This window comes from Macaca mulatta, chromosome 9 (genome assembly GCF_049350105.2).
Source record: "Macaca mulatta isolate MMU2019108-1 chromosome 9, T2T-MMU8v2.0, whole genome shotgun sequence".
NCBI classification, from domain to species: domain Eukaryota; kingdom Metazoa; phylum Chordata; class Mammalia; order Primates; family Cercopithecidae; genus Macaca; species Macaca mulatta.
In genome coordinates this window covers 128,229,372-128,246,804 of record NC_133414.1, presented here as the reverse complement: position 1 = coordinate 128,246,804, position 17,433 = coordinate 128,229,372, and the positions used below count along the sequence as shown (strand labels likewise).

General features: G+C 40.4%; 1 protein-coding gene across 8 annotated transcripts in view; it reads left to right on the top strand.

Annotated features, from left to right (window-relative positions):
* The window catches only part of GFRA1 (GDNF family receptor alpha 1), a 220,242-nt gene that overhangs the window by 135,403 nt on the left and 67,406 nt on the right, over positions 1-17,433 (top strand). For all 8 annotated transcript variants that reach the window (XM_015148263.3, XM_077947603.1, XM_077947606.1 and 5 more), the window contains one exon: positions 16,661-16,997. In XM_015148263.3, the coding sequence (XP_015003749.2) occupies positions 16,661-16,997 (337 nt within the window). The remainder of the gene's footprint in view (positions 1-16,660; positions 16,998-17,433) is intronic.

Sequence of the window (17,433 nt, the reverse complement as noted above, 5' to 3'; positions counted from 1 at the left end):
CTTCAGCAGGTGATTGTGATTCCTTTCCTTAGAAGACCATGGAGGGCTTGTAATCACATTTATAATTTCCTTTCTATTCTCTCTCAAATGCGGAAGCACTCCTGAGTTATTGACAGTTTAAAGAAGTCTTTAGCACACAAAGAGGACCACTTGCTGGTGTCAAGAAATAGATTTAGACATTTGCTTTTTTTTTTTTTTTCTTTCTACCATGCAGACTCCATACCAGAAATGAATTACCAGTTTCAGAGTATATGTTAGATTTCCAGAACTTTGGCTTTCTGTGAAATTATGCTATTTCACCTGTCTTTCCTAATGCCACATTTAATTTTCAATTTTTTTTACAAATGTATTTCTAAGCCAAATCTTTGAACTGCATACACTTCAACCACTACCGCTTCAATCCCCAAACATCACTAAATGTGGTCCGACTTATACTATCAAATAGAACTTCTCATGTGCGGTACTTGAAGGGCTTGCAGAAGATTCTAAGGGATGGATTTCCTTTCAGTGAAAACTAACAGCTCGTAAATCTGCCATTGGAGATCATCTGTTTCACATAATAGATCAAACAGAAACTTTGAGAACGCCTTGCCCTCCACCAAAAAGCCACTGGACTTCCATTTTGTTTTTATTCAAGAACTTCCTGGAAGGCTCACTATAGTCCTTGGAAATGCCGGTTTCCTTCCTGAGTCAAGCCAGCCCCCACTTCCAACCTTCACACTCCTACCTTAAGAATTGTGTTCTACCATATTTCCTACCTTAGGACTCTCTCAGTTCTCTTGGGTAAGTTCATTAGCTAATGCCATAGGAATAAGATTGCCCAATCTTTCCTGGCACTGAAGGCAGTCCTAGACACACCAGGAGAAATTCTCAGGAGCCATTTATCATTCATTTTTTGAAGGCCAAAGGGTAAAAGGCTAATTAGTACCTGTGTTGGCAATATCATGGTAAGAATGCTAAATGATGGAAATTTGGCTTTGTATGAGTCTTCCTGTGTCTTAAAACAGGACCTCCTGCAATCCAGAGCCTCATCCATCCAGTGCAAGTGCAGGGACCCCGGCTGTCCCCCGATGGAGTGGAAATCCACTGCTGCTCTCAGCCCTCTATCCCCTCCCCACTGAAGGGCAGCATGGCTGACCATTCTGAGGCCAATAGTCCTCATTCCTCTCGTCCCTGAATGCCCTAGCCAAAGGGCGACCCTTTCCCTTTGGCATGTCCTGGGGTGCTGCTGGAAGCATTAGCAGCTGGACTGAGCCCAGGCACTTGTGCTGAATGTGATTCTGATCTCTCCAGGCATAAAGTAGAGGGAATCATCTTGACCCTAACACTCATATTTGGCTTCAGCCTCACCCATGCTTAAATGGAACCATTCAAGCAAGCATTTCTCACAGAAACTAGCTAGTGTGCAAGTCCAAATCTCTGTTAGAAAAGGCACACTTTGAAGCATGACGGAGTCCTTGGTAGAACGCATGCATTTTACCTAAACTGTGTACCTACTTTCTTACTGAGCAAATCGCTAGGTGGAAATGTCAGTTCTGAATGCTGGGCTTGTTCTTATTTAGCCCTGGGATCTTAATTGATGTGGTGCTCATGTAATCAGGGACACAACAACCCCAAAACCAACACACTTGTGTGAAAAGCTCAGGAATGCCATGTTCTATTCGGTTGGTGCAAAAGTAATGGCAAAAACCACAAGTACTTTTGCACCAACCTATAGAAGCAACTTGAGAGTGCTGGATTACTCACCTGCTTCCACCTGCCTCAGCAAACTCTCAGCCACATTCGACGGGCAGGAGCCAGGTGGGAGAGCACGTCCTGTGGAGAGGTGGCTTGGTGCCCAACACCACAAGAATATTGCCGAATTTACTCTGCAATTCCCGTGGGAGACAGAGTGGCGGATTCAGCTGCAGAGGCACAATGGAGGTCCTGACTAAGGAATTTTAATGTAAAAATTCCAGGGCTTAAACTTCGTTCTTCAGCTAACTGGTGTCGTCCTTCCAATGGGGATCTAACAAGAGTTATACCAGGGCTCAAACAGTTAAGTGTGTGAATGCATTTGGAACCAATTTAAAGCTTGAAACAAAATGAACAGGAAGACTCGCCAACACTCCATTAAAGCAAAACATGAAGGCTCACTGAGGCATGCAGCTGGGCTGCCAGTTCTGCTGTTCTTCCTTCATCTCAAGCTCATGAGAGGCCATGGGGGGTTGGTGGGGCAGTTGTGGAGGTGTGTGTGTGTGTGTTGGGGGAGGGGGGTCCTACCGTCTTGCTTTATTTTAATCTACCTGGAAATGTATGTTCTAGGACCCCCTGGTAAATCTAGTCTAGCCTTAATTATGAAGTCACACATGAAACATGGGCAAAGAAAACCTTCCCATCAACAAGATCTTCATGGAATGAGGATGGAATATACTGTCCACTAGCAGGTAGCTCTTAAGGACCACATTCCTGAAAACCAAATAGAAAGCCAGACTTTAGTAGGAAAGTAAGTAAGAGTGCAGGTGGGTATAAAAAGATTAACCTACAGAAAGCGAATTCCAAGTCTGATCATCGGAAGTGCCTGGGAGTTGTGTAAAAATACACATTTTCAGATGGTGGCCAGGCTTGGCCACTGAAGGAACCAAATTTTGGAACACTTAAAACCTGTTTATATAAATAAGAAATAATGTACTAATAGGTGATGAAAAGCGCTTAACCAAAGTTTTATCAACCCAAAGGGACAGGAAGCACCTTCGTGAATGAAGCAAAACACCATTAAAAATATATATACAGGCCGGGCATGGTGACTCACACCTGTAATCCCAGCACTTTGGGAGGCTGAGGCGGGCAGATCACGAGGTCAAGAGTTTGAGACCAGCCTGACCAACGTGGAGAAACCCCATCTCTACTAAAAATATAAAAAATTAGCCGGGTGTGGTGTTGGGCACTTGTAATCCCAGCTACTGGGGAGGCTGAGGCAGGAGAATTGCCTGAACCCAGGAAGTGGAGGTTGCAGTGAGCCTAGATCGCGCCATTGCGCTCTAGCCTGGGCGACAGAGCGAGACTCCGTCTCAATAATAAACACACATATGCACGTGCGCACACACACACACAGCCCAGAATTCACATATCTATTAAGATGGACCTTTCTGCTCCCTTGGTCCTCTTGAGTGCAGCTCCATTTACTCTAGACTTTCTGCCCAGCTCCTGGCTCTCTCCTCACAAACTGGCCAAGCTTTTGGCTACTGTCTTTTAAGAACCCTGTAAATGTGAAGTACTGCAATTATTATTCATGCAGCTTTTGTTTATCTTTCCGGAAGAAACAATTGAGCTGTAGCAGATGAGTGATGGTTGCAGGGCTGTGGTGAAGGTAGAAGCCACCGCAGGTGGAGTGGCTTAATGGGGTATTAATTGGGAAGCAGGTGAAGGCAAATAGGTAGCACAGCAGGTATGTAAATAGGCTCGTGGGAGGAAAGGCATTGAATTTTATGCTCTTTAACTAAAAATAAAGACCTGATATTTAGCTTATCTTTGCTGAACTCCACACTGTGAGGGCCCTGACAACTGCCGACATCATCAATGATTCATTATTATCTCAGCATCATCTAGGCTACTTAATAGGATCTTCAGCCTCTTCATTTTTCATTGTTTCAGCTGATTCTTTGGCTTTAGAATGCATGCTTTTCCTTCTCTCTATGCATACTGAGGCCAGAACAATGTTTGTAGATTGTGTAGTAGAAGTGACATTCGGACCTGTAGCCTGCCTTCTGGTGGCATCTTTTTGCTCTAGCTGTTTGGAGGAGCAGAGCAAATGTACAATGTGACTATGGATAGTGAGCCTACTAAGAACACATACATTCAAATGAATATTCTCCTTCAAAGTAGTCACCTTGAGAAGCGAAACACTTATTCCTGGACCATCTTTGACGCAATGGCTTTTTGGGAAAGCCAGTGAATATTTTCAGAGCTGACATCTCAGTCACCCATAGGAAAAAATCCTTACATATATTCATTCCTTGTTTTCTACTCCTGTGCATTGTCCAACATCATGGCCTCCTTTATTCATCACACTTAGTGCTAAATGACATTTGGCTTTTAAAGTCCATCCTCCATGCAGGGAACTCGGTGTCATTCAGGGATTCCAAAGAACATGCCTGAGGCTTCCAGGAAAGAGTTCCGTGAAATGTCCCAAGCACTGGCAGCCTCTTTGGGACAAGTGTTGTCTGGCTGCTCAGCATGGCACACACAGAGATACTCTGAAAGCTGGGTATGCTAGTTTATAAGTGCACATTATTTTAAGGATACCTTTTTATTTAGTAGCAACTTAGAAAATTGTTAAAAGCAAATCACTTCATATTTCTCTTCCAGTTAGTCTTCTCCATGGCAATACATTGGTGGAAAAGGAGGGGGAAGGGGGGGTTTGGATTCTTTGTTACTCGGCTGGCTCACATTTGTTGTTTTCTCTGGGGAGAAGCAGCGTTGGTTTTAAAGACATGTTTAGCCTTTTCCTGTTGAAATAGCTAAGTATCAGTGGCGCTTGCACAGGCTAAATATTAGTGGAGCTACAGTTTGTACCCCATAAAATGAATTAGGTTTATATTATCATGCAGATCTTTTCCTGTAGTTGAAGTACTCATTAATTTTGCTGCTAATGAGATGTTAGCAATTAAATACCTTTAATTAATGAAAATCAGACAAAAGCAAGGGCTGATCTCTGAGCCTTCATAAAAACAGGGGAAATGTTTGTAGATCTCATTGTGAATTTTGTCTGTAGAAGGACCACAAATCTGAGCTATTTTTTTCTGGTCCAGAGAAAGTCATTAAAAAATTTCACTTTTAGAAAATTAAACGAATAGGCATTTTGGGATGTTATAAAGATGATCTGAGATTGGGGAAAAAAAAGTATCCATAACTGAGAGCCAGTCCTACATGTAATTGCAAATTTCATGGTTGAAGATGCAACAGGATTGAGTACAATTAATAGTTCTGTAGCCATTGTAGAGTTCTGGGTAGGCCCTGAACACATAATTAGATTATTAAAAATGGCCTGTCTTAGACTGGCTATTACTAAATTGAAATCCAATTATGGTTTTATGATTTTGCTGAAAAATATTTAGCTGTTGTGCTTGAGTCCTCCTAGAAGATCATTTCCTCTTTGCATCACCATTTGCACATGTCACAATACATTTTCCAAACAAATCTGACCTCAATTATCTCGGAATCAATCTTACATTAGATAAAATCTATTTTAATGAGTGTTTTTATGTCTAATATTATAATTGTGCCTCTCCATACTTGAGGAATTAAAAGATGGCCATAGAAGTCTTTGCAAAATATCTTTTTAATGGGAGACCTGGCATATTTTAGAAATAACTAAATTGTGCCAGCTTAACGCACAGAAAGGCATTATGCTCAAATATGTGCCTGAGTGTGTGGCAAGACAAACTTGGTTCAGTTTTCAGTAATTGGCAATGGAACTGTAATAAAGCAGTTGTTTGCGAAGAGACGGGCTCAGAAATTTCATGCACTCCTGCAGTGTGGATTTAAATGCTAAGTTAAATATTTATGAACCCGAGATTTTTATAATTGATCATTGTATGATTTATACACCGTAATTATAATTAGGTTGAAAGAGATTTTAAAAAGCCAGTTTCCTGGTAGCCAAGGCCATTAAATAACGCTAAGCTGCCAAAACAAAAATTAGGTGGGAACCCAGCCACCAAGTTCCAAGCGCCTGTCCCTCCATCTGATGTACAATGAGGCACTGCACCCTACCAGGCATCTCACCTGAAGCATCGACTCCTGTGTCACCTGCAACCATTTTTCATGCCTTTGTTTCAAACCTAGTTGAACATAAACAAGTAGAAAACTTCAGAGATCCAATGTATAACAAAAGGAAAAGGTGGAGGAGGTTGGAAAGGTTAATTAAAAATGTAATGATCCCATTTTCTGGGACAGCACTATTAATCATTGTGCAGCAGCAAGCATGTGACTTGCACACCACTTACAGGAGACATCCAATTTTTTAAGGTTTGCACAGCAGAGGGTGCAGGCTGGCGACAGAATGTGCATTAAGGAAATGGAAGCTCTAATGGATAAGGCTAGCCCGTGACGTGTGGTTAACATGGGGAACTGTCTTCACCAGACCAAATAATTATTTCCAAACTTAGAGGTATTGAACATAATTCAGTCACCGTGAACCCCAGAGAAAACTTGGGTATGGCTTGCAGCTTAATATAGTTGTGTAAGGTATGAAAAAACAGAACTAGGAGGAATTTCATCATCATGTAATACAGTATGTCTGAAACAGTGTACGAATGACAAAATGGGTTCCAAATAGCCAACATGTGCTTTTTAAATGTAATTTTTAGCACCCTAGCTGGAAAATACCAAGCTCTTGAAGGATCATTTACAAGGGTCACAACCTGTATGATCAAATTTGCCATACGATCCGTGTGGATATCAGAAGCCCAGACTGCCATTGTGAGCTTCCAGAAAAGTTTGCCTACACCTGTGAAGATCTGGCATCTTTTACCCATTTTTTAATTTTCTGGGACAACACATTAGAGGGAGCCTATTAGAAGAAGAACAGTAGTTATATTAACATAGTAATTAATCAAGTCAGAAAAAGAGGAAACAAATTGTGAATTCAATTCTGCAGCCTTAAAAAGAAAGGCAGAAAGATACCAGAAATTGGCAAGCATTTGCAAACAAACATTCTTTTACCGTCTTGTGAATTTTTGCTTCGTAAATCATATCTCATGCAGGCCATGCAGATTTTAATATATTTACTGTTTTATTCCACCTCATAATCTATAGAAATGGATTTCTAGTTGCTTGCATCTGTGTTTCATCCTGAATCGTTTCAACTGGTTAGTTGGCCCTGGTGTTTGCCAATAACAGTGGCATTTTCTAAGTGTAAATAATCAGGGCTGCCGGCCACAGTGATAGCCTCTTACTTGGGACAGTGTGAGGATTGTATTTGGGATAAAGGCAGTTCCTTGCTCCAGAGGAGTTTAGAATATGAAAGCTTCTCTGATTATATAAGTCATCCCTGACACTTCCACATCTCACGGTGTTGGAGGGACCTTTTACATTTGCTCTGCCTGCAAGTCAGGGCTAAAATCATTGGTCCATGTACTCCTTTGGAGTAGCAGACTGCTGAGAGGCCAGTGCCTTCAAGTGCATAGAGCCTCTGGCTGGGGTTTTACATTCTGTCCCTCATCACCACATTTTATTCTAAATATTTGACGTTATACTTAGAAAAGGCAAATTATATTAGAACCATTAAATCAAAGAGTCTTAAGGCTTGAAGGGACCTTAGATATATCATCCCACAAATAGGGAAACTGACGTCCACGGGGGGAAAGCTGACTGTACAAAGACGCCCCGATGATTGGACCACATTTAAAACCCAGATACCCCTCACTCCTAATCCATGCCTCCTTCAGCAGCACCTGACCCTTTTCATCGCAGGTTTTGGGATCTCGCCCTCAAGTTGCCATGAATGTTATACCTCCCATGGCCAAGAAAACAAGAAACAAGTCACCACCAGATGTGATCACAGCCAGAGAGGCTTAGAATGATGGTAAAGAAAGCAATACGTAACTGGCAAAGTAACAACATGGCTGTGTGGAATTTGAAATGAAAATCTGGTTAAATGGCATTCTCCGTAATACAGAGCCGAGGCTGGAGAGGAGCACATTAGCTGAGCACAACCCACTCGCATATGCACTCCCCCAAGAAAAAGGGATTTCTAGTAAACAGCGTTCATTCTGAGAATACTTCCCATTCAGACAGCATCCCAGACGTTCTACCAAGTTAAAGAATGAATAACAGCAGATGGAGGGAGAGATTAGAGGGGGAGGGGAGGGGGAAAGCAACATTTTAATGCTGAGCTCTAAAATGAGCTGTGGAGAGGATGGCAGTTAGAGTTATGGTAAAGCTGTTCAGAAGCCTTCCCACGCAGGCGAGAAGGCGCTTGTGCCCAGACCGTAAAACACAGGCGGGCTCCTGATCCTCTGTGCGGTGTGCGAGCTGATGGAAGGCTGGCTTTGACTCCAAGGGTGTAAATCGAATCATTCTCCCCTCTCCTCCCGGTGCCCTCAAGTCATTGAGGTAGTATTTTCGTGCACTGGGGGATCCATTTAATAGATATAGAGGATCAATCTTCTTACCAGGTGAAAACTCAACCCTAATTTATATATCCTGTGATTTCAGCAGTGTTTATTTTGAACTTCATTGCAGTAGGATACGCAGCATCAGGGCCCCGGAGAGAGCTGGAGGTGGATTTGTGAGGGACTAAGTTAGCAGGCGAAAGGAGGGGAGGGGCCAAGAGTGATTTCCCATGTGCCGTGCGCAATTGCCCCTGTGAAACTTTTGGAAAAGAGTAATAATAAGGTAGGCATGAATTTATTTTTTCCAATATTTTATTATGAACATTTTCGAACATATAGAAAAGTGGAAAAAAATATGGTTAATGCATATACCCAACACCTGTATTCCATATTCACATCTAAATATGGTTGCTGTATGAGCGCCCGTATGTCCATCTTCTAAATTTTTAAAATTCATTTATCAATATACTGCCCCTAAATGCTTCAGCACACATATCACTAACCAGTGTTCAATATTGGTTTAGGCTGTTTCTTTTCGTGGTTTGTTATTTTGTTGGTGGTGTTTGTTTTTTGAGACACAGTCTCGCTCTTGTCACCCAGGCTGGAGTGCAGTGGTGTGGATCATGGCTCACTGCAGCGTTGACCTTCTGGGCTCCAGTAATCCTCCCACCTCAGCCTCCTGAGTATCTAGGACTACAGGCACATGCCACCATGCCTGGGTGATTTTTAAATTTTTTGTAGAGACAGTGCCTCCTTATATTGCTCAAGCTGGTCTCGACCTTCTGGTCTCAAGCAATCCTCCCACCTCAGCCTCCCAAAGTGCTGGGTTTACGAGCATGAGCCACCATTCCTGGCCTTCCCCCCATTTTTGAGGTAATGTTTACATAGGCACAAACCTTAAGCATACTATTCTCTCAGTTTTGGCCCAAACTGTGCAACACAAGCCGTTCTCAAGGTGGAGAACATTACCATCACCCCCAAAAAGTTACCTCTTATTCCTTCCTAGCCAATCCTCACCCCCATTCCCTGGAAGGAGCCAGTCTTTTAATTTTTTAAAAAATCATAAATTAGTTTTGCCTATTCTAGAACTACATATATAATCATACTGTGTGTACTTCTGTGTGTAGTCTTTTATTTTTTTTCACTCAACAGAGTGTTTTTGAGATTCATCCACACTATTTTGTGTATCAATAGTTCATCTCGTCTTATTTCCGAGTAGTAGTCCAGGTGGATAACTGTGGATAGACCGCCGTTGGTTAAGCCATTTTCCTATTAATGGATACATGGGCTGTCTCCAGTTTTTATTATTATCAATATGCTGGTATAATATTCTTGTCCAAGTCTTTTGTGGACATATGTTCACAGTTCTCTTGGATGAAAACCTAAAAGTAGAATTTCTGGGTCATAGGGTAATTGTCTGTTTAGTTTTATAAAAAGCTACCCAGCGTTTTTCCAAAGTGGTTGAACCATTTTCCATTCCCACCAACAATGTATGAGAATTCTAGAGACATCACATTTTTTAAACAACATTTGATGTCAAATTTTAACCATTGTGGTGAGTGTAGAGTGTATCTCATTGTGGTTTTATTTTGCATTTCTCTGATGACTAATGATGTTGAACACATTTCAGATGCTACTTGGCCATTCATTTATCTTATTCTGTGAAGTGTCTGTTCAAAGATTTGGCCCATTTTTAATTGGGTTGTTTTCTTATATTGAGGTTTGGGCATTTTTAATATATTTTAGATACCAGTCCTTTGTCAGACGTATGTTTTGTGAATATTTTCTCCCAGTCTGTGGTTTGTCTATTCATTGTCTTAGCAGTGTCCTTTGTGATCAGAAGTGTTTAATTTTGATGAACTCTACCTTATCAACGTTTTATCTTTTATGGTTATTGCTTTCTGTGGTCCTGTCTCAGAAATGTTTGTCTATCTCCAGGATTATCTTATGTTTCTTCTAAAAGCTTTATGATTTTAGCTTTTATGTTTAAGTCTGTGATCCATATTATATTAGTTTTTGTGTATGGTGTGAAGTAGGGATTGAGGTTTTTTTTGTTTGTTTGTATTTGGGTTTTTCTTTTTTAAAAATTATTATCCAATTATTCTAGTACTATATGTTGAAAATACTTTCTTCCCCCATTGGATTTCTTCAGTGTTGCTTTCAAAAAAATCAAATGACTGTAGGTGTGTGGGATATTTATGAGTTCTATTTTCTTTTCCATTGTTCAATTTGTCTATGCCTATACTGTACCACACTGTCTTGATAACTTAAGCTTTATAGTAAAACTTGAGAAGGGTTAGTGTGAATCCTTCAACTTTGTTTTCCTTGTTCCAGTTGCTTTAGTTATTCTGTGTCCTTTTCATTTCCATATAAGCTTTAGAATCTGTTTGACAATTTCAAAATGTATTATAATTTGGAGATAATTATCTATAAGCTTATTTACAAGCTTAAAAAATTGGCCTAGTGTATACCTTCTTCGTTATAATAATATTAGTTGCCTTTTTAAAGTTGTTAAAACTACATAAGCTATTAAGTTTTAATAATATTGAGCCTTAATAATCATAACAGTATTGAGTATTTTGATCCATGAACATGGTATATATTTTAATTTATCAGGTCTTCAATTTTTGTTAGCAGTGTTTTTAGTTTTCAGTGTAGAGGTCTTGTATGTCTTTTGTTACATTCATTTTAAGTGCTTTTTATATTTTTTATTCATTGATCCTGCTGTAAATAAAATTATTTTTTTAAATTTCATTTTCTAATTTTTTGCAGCTAACATATGAAAGTGATGGCTATGTTAATTAGCTTGATTTAGTCATTCCATAACATTAAACATATATCAAAGCATCACATTTTACTTCATAATATATATAATTATTATTTACTAATTACAAATAAAATTTTTAAAAATGAAGCTTGTAGACTCAGAAAAATCCTAAATACTCTGACTTGCTCATTACACATTTTATGCATTAATGAAAAATCACATATGCCTTATAAATATGTACAAACATTATATATCAATAAAAATAGTATGTATTTTTCAAAGTACAATTACTTTTTATATATTAAATTTGTATCATATGACTTTGCTAAATTCATTTATTATTTCTAATAATTGTTTTGTGGATTCTTTAGAGATGTATAGGACATCCAAAACAACATTGACTATAAGCAGTAAGAAGGGGAATCCTTTGTTCTTGATCTTAGTATTTTACCATGAAATATGACTTTAGTTATAGGTTTTTCATAGCTGTTCTGTATCAGATTTAAGAGATTCTTTTTAATTCTTAATTTGCTGAACTTTTTTCTATCATGGATGAGTATTGAAATTTATTGGATGCTCTTTCTTTATCTATTGAAATAATTATAGTTTTCCTACTGTATTCTGTTAGTGTGGTGAATTACATATATTTTTAAGTATTAAACTACCCTTGCATTATTGAGATAAACCCAAATTGGTCATGATGCATTAGCCATTTAACATATTGCTCAATACAGTTTACTAAATTTTGGGGAATATTGTTGCATCTGTATTTGTAAGCAGTATCAGTCTATTATTTTCTTCTTTTGTCTTTGTTCAGTTCTGGTATTTGGGTAATGCTGACCTCAAATGTCAAGTTGGCAAGGGTTATAAAAATATTTTGTGTGAATGAGAATCTGAAATAAAAAGGAAGTCGTATGTTCACCTGTGAGCTAGAAATGAATTAATAGTTTTTTCCCCTTTGAATGTGCCAGGTTGTGCATTCTAGAATTTGTCATGGGCTCTGAAATAATGTAAGGCGATGGTGCTCTGGCAAGAGTTATACATAGATGAAAATAGAATCAGTAGAAAGTGAGGCTAAGTCACACCCACTGCTACATGAAGTAAACTTTGAGCAATTGGTTTAGACATAAAATTATTCACCCTGTTCCAACTTTGTACAAAGCCTTTTTTTAAAAAACAATTGCTTTTCTGATAACATTAAGAGGAAAACCTTAATGGCATATGTAGTTTTAACAACTTTAAAAAGGTATTATTATAACAAAAAAGGTATACACTAGGTCAATTTTTTTTTTTTTTTTGAGACAGAGTCTCACTCTGTCGCCCAGGCTGAAGTGCAGTGATGCAATCTCAGCTCACTGCAAGCTCTGCCTCCCAGGTTCACGCTATTCTCCTGCCTCAGCCTTCTGAGTAGCTGGGACTACAGGCACCGGCCACCATACCCAGCTAACGTTTTTGTATTTTTAGTAGAGACGGGGTTTCACCGTGTTAGCCAGGATGGTCTCCATCTCCTGACCTCGTGATCCGCCTGCCTCAGCCTCCCAAAGTGCTGGGATTACAGGCGTGAGCCACCGCACCTGGCACACTAGGCCAAATTTTTTAAAGCCTGTGTATAAGTTGGTGGACTCCTTACAGAGAAAAATTAATTTCCTAGATGTTACGTGTTGACTTTCATTATTTTTATTATGATGTTATTTGACATTTATAAACATACAACTGTAAGCTCTTATTCTTGGCTTTTACACAACTATGAAAACGACACATATAAATACGAACAGAACTTTGAAAACAATGAAATGCAGGCTAATAACATTAATTTAGTGTAAGAGATAATATTATTTTGCTGAAACTAAATTGGTGCTTACAGTTTGAATGCAGTGCTTGGCTTCTCCATGGGTCCTTTTGAGTTTGGCAGGCCTGTATTACTAGGGTGCCACATATTGACACCATTCTTCAGGCATTTTTCTCCATTTGAACTGTTTGTTTTTATCTCACTGGCCACTTCCTGTAAGTATTCATCTAGCTCTGTGCCTCTGTTCTTTCCCTTTTGGCTAGAGATTATAAAGTGCCACTCAACATCAATACAAATGTAAGTGCAGGTAGTGAAATTGTGTACCAGTACCCAGCCTTAAAAGTCTGATCCAGAATATGGTCATCTTAATTTGTTTTAGATTATCATCAAAAATGCATAATTTAGAAATCTAGAGAACTGTTGACTTTCAATAATATAAATCACTGCTCTTGGGCTCAATAGCAAAATATTAGAAGTCTCAAAAGAGGAGAAGGCTAGAAGTGTCACCAAGGCCCAGAGGCCCTGGTGGCCCTGTCAGGGCACGTGGTGAATATTTCACTCCTGACTCCTGGGAAGCCTGAGTGTAGAAATAGAGGAGCCAGAGAGCAGACATAGAAAGAGCAAGATGGAGAAACAGTACCAGGTGTGCTTGTTAAAGCCAGGATGGATGTGCAGCTGCCAGCTTCCTGTACTCCACACCCAAGAAGGGCTCCTGTCTTGCTCATTGCCTTCTACAGCAAAATTCTTTTTTCTTTTATTATTATTATTATTATTTTTTATTATACTTCAAGTTCCAGGGTACATGTGCACAACGTGCAGGTTTGTTACATATGTATACATGTGCCATGTTGGTATGCTGCACCCATTAACTCGTCATTTACATTAGGTATATCTCCTAATGCTATCCCTCCCCCCTCCTCCCACCCCACAACAGGCTCCGGTGTGTGATGTTCCCCTTCCTGTGTCCAAGTGTTCTCATTGTTCAATTCCCACCTATGTGTGAGAACATGCGGTGTTTGGTTTCTTGTCCTTCTGATAGTTTGCCGAGAATGATGGTTTTCAGCTTCATCCATGTGCCTACAAAGGACATGAACTCATCCCTTTTTATGGCTGCATAGTATTCCATGGTGTATATGTGCCACATTTTCTTAATCCAGTCTATAATTGAGGGACATTCAGGTTGGTTCCAAGTCTTTGCTATTGTGAATAGTGCCCACAACAAACATACATGTGCATGTGTCTTTATAGCAGCATGATTTATAATCCTTTGGGTATATACCCAGTAATGGGATGGCTGGGTCAAATGGTATTTCTAGTTCTAGATCCTTAAGGAACCGCCACATTGTCTTCCACAATGGTTGAACTAGTTTACAGTCCCACCAACAGTGTAAAAGTGTTCCTATTTCTCCACATCCTCTCCAGCACCTCTTGTTTCCCGACTTTGTAATGATCCCCATTCTAACTGGTGTGAGATGGTATCTCATTGTGGTTTTGATTTGCATTTCTCTGATGGCCAGTGATGATGAGCATTTTTTCATGTGTCTGTTGGCTGCATAAATGTCTTCTTTTGAGAACTGTTTGTTCATATCTTTTGCCCACTTTTTGATGGGGTTGTTTGGTTTTTTCTTGTAAATTTGTTTGAGTTCTTTGTAGGTTCTGGATATTAGCCCTTTGTCAGATGAGTAGATTGCAAAAATTTTCTCCCATTCTGTAGGTTGCCTTTTCACTCTGATGGTAGTTTCTTTTGCTGTGCAGAAGCTCTTTAGTTTAATTAGATCCCATTTGTCAATTTTGGCTTTTGTTGCCATTGCTTTTGGTGTTTTAGACATGAAGTCCTTGCCCATGCCTATGTCCTGAATGGTATTGCCTAGGTTTTCTTCTAGGATTTTTATGGTTTTAGATCTAACATTTAAGGCTTTAATCCATCTTGAATTAAGTTTTGTGTCAGGTGTAAGGAAGGGATCCAGTTTCAGCTTTCCACATATGGCTAGCCAGTTTTCCCAGCACCATTTACTAAATAGAGAATCCTTTTCCCATTTACAGATGCTTGTAGATGTGTGGTATTATTTCTGAGGGCTCTGTTCTGTTCCATTGGTCTATATCTCTCTACAGCAAGTTTCTTGGACTCTGATGTCACAGGAAGACACATGAACCCGGAGCACAATAAAATATGACTCATGGTGCCAGGGTATCATGGTGTGATTTCAGATATTTACATATGGGTTTTCTGAAAGCAAGACACATCTTCAGTAGAACAGGGAGAGTTGTTTTCCTAAAATGTTGGACTTGCTTTGTGTGCCCTTTGTTTATTTATGTACAATTTTTTAAATTGTAGCAAGAACACTTTGCATGCAATCTACCCTCTTAACAGAGTTTTAAGTGTACAATACAATATTGATAATAATCGGCACAGTGTTGCAGAGCACGTCTCTAGAACTTATTCATCTTGCATGACTGAAACTTTATTCCCTTTGAAGAGCAACTCCCCATTTTTTTTTTCATTTTCTTCTCCAGCCCCTGGCAACCATCATTCCACTCTCTGCTTCTGTGAGTTTGACTATTTTAGATTCCGCCTATACGTGGAATCAGGCAGTATTTGTCCTTCTGTGACTGCTTTATTTTGCTTAGCTTAATGTCCTCAAGGTTTATCCATGTTGTCACGCATTGCAGGATTTCCTTCTTTTTCTAAGGCTGAATAATATACCGTGTGCCCTTTAGACAGGCAGCAAATACACTGCTCTATCTTTCAGTCCCACCTAACCCAACTGTTCCTTGTCTCTTGTCAATTTTTTAGCCTTTTGTCATTTCCTAAATGCCTTCCTGGCCCCTATCAACTGGAGGCACATAAACAGAATGAAAGGCAGTCATAGAATCCATGGAGGGGCTGAGGCCTGAGGAGGAACTTGCTTGGGTATCTCATCCCACGGCTGCACAGTGCTGGTCCAACAGCTCCCTGCCCGCTCCAGAGAATTACTGCTACACTTCATCATCAGTACTCCATGGACTACCTTATACATTGTTTCTGGAAGGTTTTTCCATCACTTCCCTCTCCCTGCAGAAACATCCTTCTAACGGGGACAGGGTTGAATTCCTGTTGTCCGTTCATCCTTTAACCTCGCTATTGGGCTTGGCCTTGGCCTTGGCCTTGGCCTTGGCCTGCCTGCCCAGCACCGAATGGGCCCTGCCTCCACTATGCTTTTGCTGCAGACAGCAGAGGGCAGGCAGTGTAGACAGCATTGGCTTCTCTGGTGGTGTGAGTGTATAGGTTGTGAGTTTCCTGGAGCCCATTGAAATTCTATTCAAAATACAAGCTGAATTTTTCTAATCTAGAACCTTAGTACTCACAGAGCCCACGTGTTGTCTATGGTAAGTTAAGTGGTAATTGAGAGGTTTGCCAATTTTTATGTGATTTATTCTGGTTTTCTTTCAACATCCTGCGAACTAAAACTTAAATACAGCTTCGTTGTGGTTGCTTCTTCCTGTTTAGAGAATCTGGCATAATATTTTGTCTTCTGGGCTCAAATAACCATGTAATTACTCTGTAATCATATAGTAATTAGCATGTACTATATGCATTTATTACATAATTATATTCTTGGAGGATTGTATGGCAATTATACTTGCATTCAGCATATCATGAACAAGTATATAATTTGTTGTTTTTTTCTTTTATCCTCATTTCAGTTTACTAACCAGGGGCTGGAAGCTTATTCTCCTGTTGCCTCGTATGTACATAGCCAGGCAGGTGCCTCTGTTTTGGCCTCACCTAGCACCTCCTAATTCTACATCTGTGGGAATGTTAGGAGTTTTTGTGCTGCTGTAGACTCCTAGTATTTGTACTCCTAGCTTTCTCTTGTCATGAAGTCATTAAGTTATTAGCTTCAAAACTCATTAAGTTCTAGAGCCACTGGCAATGCCAGATAAATGGCAAGATCTCAATTAAAACAGAGTAGGTGAGAACACAGAGCCAAGCACTGTGACCATGCCTGTCTTTCTCTGCATTTGCAGTGGAGCACATTCCCAAAGGGAACAACTGCCTGGATGCAGCCAAGGCCTGCAACCTCGACGACACTTGCAAGAAGTACAGATCAGCGTACATCACCCCGTGCACCACCAGCATGTCCAACGATGTCTGCAACCGCCGCAAGTGCCACAAGGCCCTCCGGCAGTTCTTTGACAAGGTCCCGGCCAAGCACAGCTATGGAATGCTCTTCTGCTCCTGCCGGGACATCGCCTGCACAGAGCGGAGGCGACAGACCATCGTGCCTGTGTGCTCCTATGAAGAGAGGGAGAAGCCCAACTGTTTGAATTTGCAGGACTCCTGCAAGACGAATTACATCTGCAGGTAAGCGGGCACTGGCAGCCGGTGATTAATGAGGTGACAGGGAAAGTCTTGGTGGCTGCATTGGCTGCTAAACTCCCTTTTCTGTGCTTCTACCAAGGTAGAAGAGGGAGGGGAACCCAGTTCATTTGAACGAGCTGGCAAAAATCTGACCTCTGTGTCTGCCACGGAGTTCTTCAGAAGCTGCTCAGGCCTCTGTGCTGGCGAAAGTTCCCATCTTTAACCCAGGAATGCTTTGAGGGATGCTAGAATGAGGTAAAATACCACTGCCTTTCCTGGATACCTCTCAGGTGAGAGGGTCACCTGGGGGGCAGTGACCTCAAGGCACACACCTGCTCCTCAAGTCCTGAGGGCTGCCAGGGATTAAGTAAAGAGGAGCTGGCTGGAGCTTTGGAGGCTCTTGAGCTTCAGGGGCAGAAACCTGGAAGAGACCAGTGAG